General features: G+C 51.3%; 2 protein-coding genes across 2 annotated transcripts; both read left to right on the top strand.

The window, feature by feature from the left end:
* Positions 1-1004: 1004 nt before the first annotated feature.
* On the top strand, positions 1005-4585 carry GLOTRDRAFT_119398 (uncharacterized protein; the record flags this gene model as incomplete). The annotated part of the gene is made up of 17 exons (XM_007864030.1): positions 1005-1257; positions 1291-1356; positions 1502-1587; positions 1637-1726; positions 1777-1947; positions 1999-2052; positions 2104-2181; positions 2226-2283; positions 2354-2388; positions 2440-2479; positions 2531-2649; positions 2713-2955; positions 3010-3261; positions 3319-4005; positions 4078-4261; positions 4329-4428; positions 4480-4585. 17 exons carry the CDS (start codon positions 1005-1007, stop codon positions 4583-4585), a joined length of 2622 nt encoding a protein of 873 aa, XP_007862221.1.
* Positions 4586-4948: 363 nt separating this feature from the next.
* On the top strand, positions 4949-5550 carry GLOTRDRAFT_90835 (FYSH domain-containing protein; the record flags this gene model as incomplete). Its single annotated transcript, XM_007864029.1, has 4 exons — positions 4949-5032; positions 5092-5113; positions 5249-5260; positions 5318-5550. The coding sequence occupies 4 exons, from the start codon at positions 4949-4951 to the stop codon at positions 5548-5550; spliced, it is 351 nt and encodes a 116-aa protein (XP_007862220.1).
* Between the last annotated feature and the right edge of the window lie 450 nt (positions 5551-6000).

Raw genomic sequence — 6000 nt, 5'->3', positions numbered from 1 at the left:
CCGGTCTTCGAGGAGCAATCCAAATTCGCGCAGTCAATCTGTCCAGGAGAAATTGGGGGAAGAGCTGGGGGAGGAATTGCAGGACGAAGAATCTGGTCCCTGCGCAGTTCTTGTGCACTATACCCCGGGTATGTCCTCTGCAGAGTCAGTCGGCTGGCTAGGAGTTCAGCATCTTCAAAGTTGTAGGCTTGCTCAGTCAAAAAGGCTGTATAATGACAGTTCTTAACGTCCGAGCACTGAAATGAGATTAGCATCATTCAAACCGGAGAATAGAAGGCTTCTCACCGATTGGCAAATCCTGCCTCGGTCCGCAAATCTTTCTCCCGTGCCAACGAAAACACGGATAGGTCCCATGCCCGAATGACATTTCTGGCATTTATCCAGTGGATGGACGACCGGGTCCGTGAGGTTGTATTCGGTGTACTGACTCATCGAAGGTGTATGGAATGGCTCGGTTATGTGGAAGGGTGAGTGTCCCTCCTCGAAAATCACCTTTTATCCTTGCAAGGGTCATGATGTCCAAGCGTCGTCGGCACCGCAAGAAGTGGCGGGGGCGACGATGCTTGGACATTGGCCAGAGCATGATGGCAGAGAGCGTAGGAGAGTGGGAGGTGCGCATGCCAAAGTAACATGCCAAAGCGGTGGCACCACCAGTACAATAATACGCTGAGGTACGAGCACGTGCCACACTTGAATGTCGGTCGGGGGCGGGCTCTGGTACAATGGCGACGGGAGGCGGGAGACGCGTAAGCATGGAGCCTCATGAGTCATGGAGCAGTGGCGCTTCAAGCACATGCTATCACGTGCTTAGGCTTGGCGCTTGCTGTTTGCGAACGCGGTCGCGAACGCGTTCGGTGGTGTGACCTCCCAGTGGGGTCGACTTTCTGCAAATGTCAGGATGCACGCGTGACGTCACGCGTTAACCTCCGTGCATGTAAGAAGCCGTAGACGGAAGATGCGTGTCCCATTTTGCTGTCTGTCAGCGCACATGCGCCATATCCTTTATGTCAATTGAACGACTCGCCCATGGCACTCGCTCTAAACTACGATCTACACAAATCCTGACGTCGTTGCCTCAAATTGTGACCGAACTAGTCCAGAATTCACTGGATGCTGGCGCAAGCAATATCGATGTAGGCGTGAACTGTGAGGACTGGAATTGCTGGGTAAGAGACGATGGGCATGGCATGGCCAAAGATGGGCTCGATATTGTAGCCAGAGGCTCAGAAGACGGACGCTATGGTAGGAACTACGCTTGTTCGTTCATACACCTATGCTACATTGACTCAGGCTCGTCCAAGGCATACGCAATAAACTCGTTAAGTAATGTCTCAACGTTTGGCTTCCGTGGCGAAGGTATATTCAATTCTTCAGTTTCCACAATGCACGCCGCACGCACCACACTCTTCTGGTAGAGATAGTTCCTTCTCTCACGTTAATCCCTCCGAAAAAGCCTACCTTCCAGTAATAATATTCTGGCCTGGCTGATCGTGTCCAAAAGCATTGGCTTCCGCTGCAGATTTATCGTGCCTAGAGATATCATCTCGCACTTCGCATTCCCGCGAGACCTGGTCGGTTATAGTCAAGGTAAGAGTCAACTACCCAGAATGTCTGACCATGCTGAAACCCTGCACAGAGTGGCAAATGTTTATACAGTGGACCTGCTGTTCGGTGGAGAATGCAGACATCTGGCACTGTTGTGTGGATACGGGATGCCTTCTTCAACGTAACATTTCGCCTACTTCATGACGGCCCGCGCTAATTTCGGCGGGCCAGTTGCCTGTCCGTCGTCTCTCGCATCCATCTCCTTCGAGGACCCTCGAGACAATTCGTAGAGACTTAGAGCAGGTCGCCCTTATCTTTCCCGGTGTGACATTTTCTCTTGAGGACAGTAAGAAAGCGGAGAGCGAAGGTTGGACTAAAGGCCGACTCATGACGATACCGAAGGTATGAACTTTCTGTATGTTTTTCTAACAAGCAACTATTAAGTCTCCTTAGACAGGCAGTACCTTGTTGACGTTTAGACACATATACGGTCGTGCGCTAGCTAGAGTGAAGTGCCTCCTCTTCAGACGTTAATGCGATTATTGACTAAGCCCACAGCACGTAGAAGAAATTGACGTGTTTTATGAAGGGCTTAGGTTGCAGGGATTTATCAGCCTGGATGGAGCCCCTACAAAGGTCCGTATTTTACCTTCCTCTTGCCGAATTGCACCTGACTTCAGGAACCAGGCGCATCAATACCTGTGTACATTCTCTTTCGTACCAAGACGGATTTTGGTGGTAATATTAACAAGCATGATAGATATCAACAATCACCTCTTGGCGAGTTGCGACCTGCATCGAACTGTAGACGATGCATTCGCATCAAGCACATTCCTGAAACACGTGAGTAATTCCAAATTATGGCCTGATATTGTCCTTCACCCTTTCCATCAGGCATATGAGGAAGAGGGTGAGACATCCGTTCCACGACAAGGTACATAAGGAGGCCGCTCTCCTGAATGGTGGCTCATGGAACATATTGCAGCAACTCGCCGTTCTCCTCGCAAGCAAGAGCGAAAACCCGTATACGTCCTTAACTTGAGCATGTCTTCCGGAGAGCTGGACAACTGCTTAGACCCAGCGAAGGCGAACGTACAACTCAAGGTGCCAGCTTCTCCAAGCCCATGTCCATTGTCCATTAGTCTGACTGTATGGTATGAGCCCTAGGATAACCGAGCCGCACAGTCATTGCTGTCATCTGTGGTGGGCTCTTTCCTGACACGTAATGGCTTCCGCAATTCAGGCCCATCTAACGTCGTCGAATCCCGGGACAAAAAGTCGACTCTTCCGAGGAAGAGGCTTAAGGTTGATGGGAGCTTTGAGACTTCTTCGGTCGGAACGCGGCAAGGCGAAAACCCGACCGCCGTTCGTTGGCCCCCGGGCACTGATGTTCATCTGTACGCCCTGCCAGTATGTGTTACGTATAGCCGAAGTATTATGCGCACTGGTTGAATGTTCATCTAGGAGGACTACGCAGGGGAGGAGGAAGCCCCGGAGGTTGTATGGGCTGACCCGTCCACCGGTCGAATGTTTGTCGTAGACAGACGGACGGGCAACTCTTCCTTACGGACAAACGCAGGTACTGACGGAGATGCTCGAGGGACCGGTCATCTTTCAGGGCGGCGAACACTGACCAAACCTCGGAAAATGGATGGTGGAGTTTCTACAGATGCCGAATTGTCCGCTGCTCCTGAGTGGATACGAGAGGCTCTCCAGGTACACGCAATGCTTATGCCCTCCAGTGTACATTTCATTGACTCGCACTCCGTATAGACCAACGAAGTGTATGACTTGACTGAGCCTCGAATACCCACTTTACCTCTTTCCCCAGGCTTACCTGCGGATTTTCGAAGCCGAAACGGATTATCTAGCGGACCCTGCGATCCTCACCGTTATCCTCCGCTCATTGAACATCACGGCTGCGGGCATGCACAGAATGCTGGATGGGGCAGCACAAGCTGGTCCCCGGCTAGTCAGTTTGACAGAGCTCAGCTACGTGCAGCACGCGTTCTTGAGCAAGTCGATCGAAAGTTTATTGCTTGTCTCTTGGACGCGTCCCGGCGGGGAGGTGTCATTCCCCTGGACGGGGCAAGCACGCCACGGCCTCCTCAAAATCTGGTTCTGATCGACCAGCATGCAGCTGACGAACGAGTGCGGGTAGAGCAATTTCTTCAGGAATTGTGTTCTGGCTTTCTCCGAGGTCAGGATGGGTACTGTGGGGACGTGAAGGGCTTGGAACCGCCTGTTCCTGTGCTTTTGACACGGTATGAGGCTAAGCGCCTTACGAGCTGCAAAAACTTCCAGATGGCATTCTCTCGATGGGGCATACGCTTCAAAGATTTGGATAAGGTTGCCGAGCAGGACACTTCCGCCCACTTGGCCCACCCTCTCGGCCGCAGTGAGGGGGAAGCCTATGTTCAGGTGTACGTCTCAGCTGTGCCAGCCATTGTCAGCCAGAAGGTGAGTCTTATCGAGCTCGTATCTCGAGCATTTCGCAGCATTGGGTGCCTTAGTACTGATTATCTAGTTCAGCTTGTAGCGGGAGATGACCTGCGCGAGCTCATCAAGGGGTATCTGGGAAGGATGGAAGAAGAAGGGGCACCATCTTATCGTCAAGATGTTGATTGTGCGGAAGATGGGCCGTTCTCGTGGCTAAGGGCACTTCGGTGGTGTCCCAGACAATTGATAGAAGTGGTTAATTCCAAGGCTTGTCGTGGTGAGTCCTTCAGCCTGGTGCTAACATAAACCTATCTAATGTTGGGTGGCCATGGCGTCCCTCATAGGCGCGATAATGTTCAACGATAGCTTGTCTTTAGTGCAATGTGAGCAACTGATCCAGAAGTTGGCAGACACCGCGTTCCCCTTCCAGTGCGCCCATGGAAGGTACGTGTAGAAGTCGTTCACAGATGGTTCTGATGACTGATACGCGTATAGACCGTCTCTTGTTCCATTAGCGAATATCGGAAGTCTTGTCCGTACCAGTGGGCGGCGTCGGGCTGATGTGGATTGGGCAAATTCAGATTTTTCCATCAGTAGCTGATCATTCTTTCGAGTTGGGAACAAACAGCTCGTTCCACCCAATTACTTATATGTTACTCCTCCTGCGAGAGTCGTGCAACGTACGGACTCATAGTCGGGGCTGTCTGACTGACTCAAGTCCCGGAGCCCAGTGCAGTCCGAGTGCCTCGAGTTGCAGTAGATATGATGTCATATCACGCGAGTAAGCAGTGCTCGATTGCGCTGGAGATGTCCGGAGATGCCCGGATGCTCCTTCGCCTTACCCTGACGTCATGACCTAACCCCCTATTAAAACCATCTCACAAAACACGGCCTGGCTCAGCACATTCATCCAGCACTCTGCTTTTGTCATCGAGGACATTTATCGCATTTTATATCACTCGAAATGGTTAAGCACTTCACCAAGGTCGTATACAAGCCCGATACCCAGTCTACGGACGAGTTCACCGTCATCGTCAACCCCGCCGAGGTATGTGAATCTCACCTGCACGCGATACAATCTGCTTACCATTATCTGTGGTTGATCAGTACAAGAAGTGGAAGGAAGGAGGTGAGCATCCATGCGATCGCGATTTTTCACGTCCATTCTGATAAAATTCCACCAGACACGTAAATATCCCTATCTAATCCCATATCGGTACTGTTCAGGCGAACTGACTTGGTTGCAGCACGATACCTCTGACAGAGGTTGTTGACTGTGAGTCCGATCCGCACCTTCCGTTCTGGACGCGCCTGTTGAATCATGTCTGCATAGCTTTCGACATTTTCTTCTCAAATCAGGGTAGCCAAGGTATCCTAGGAAAGCCGTCGAAACAGCAATTAGAGAACGTCTTCGGTGTCAGCAAGGATGTTGATGTTATCCCCATAATCCTGAAGGAAGGAAAGGAGCAAGCCGCCGAGGGTATAAACACGGGCAATGTGGCGACGAACGCAGCAAAGGGTAGTGCGGTGGTGGACAACAAGGGTAAAGGACTACGGGGTATCTAAGTCGGCGGGAAGCGCAAGCAGAAGAATCAACATACAAAGCTGTATTATTGTAATGTAATATCATCATCATAACAACATCGAGCTCAAGTGGCCTTCAGTATGTGAGTGCGAACCTAGAACTTGTCCTGATTCGTCTGAGTCTGGCGTTGCGTACAAGGACCCCTGATTATCAGTATCGAGGCTTTGTGGAAACGCGGACAAAAGTTGGCCATCTGAGACCCCTCAGGCCTGATTTTTCGCGGACAAAGCGACCGATTTTGGGAGCCCAGCGGCCAACCCTTATTTTTCCCGCGGACATCACCTGCCCATTTTGGGCAGGATTTCTCGGCATACGCCGAGCGCGGGAAGATTTGAGCGTTACCCACGCCACAATTCCCAAATATGGAAGGCAAATCGAGCTAGCACCTGATTTTTCGCGGACAAAAGGACGTAAAATCGGGAAATTTGGCG

The sequence above is a fragment of the Gloeophyllum trabeum genome (genome assembly GCF_000344685.1).
Source record: "Gloeophyllum trabeum ATCC 11539 unplaced genomic scaffold GLOTRscaffold_00002, whole genome shotgun sequence".
NCBI lineage: Eukaryota > Fungi > Basidiomycota > Agaricomycetes > Gloeophyllales > Gloeophyllaceae > Gloeophyllum > Gloeophyllum trabeum.
Note: the sequence above shows the minus strand (reverse complement) of the source record. Positions and strands in the feature narration are given on the sequence as shown.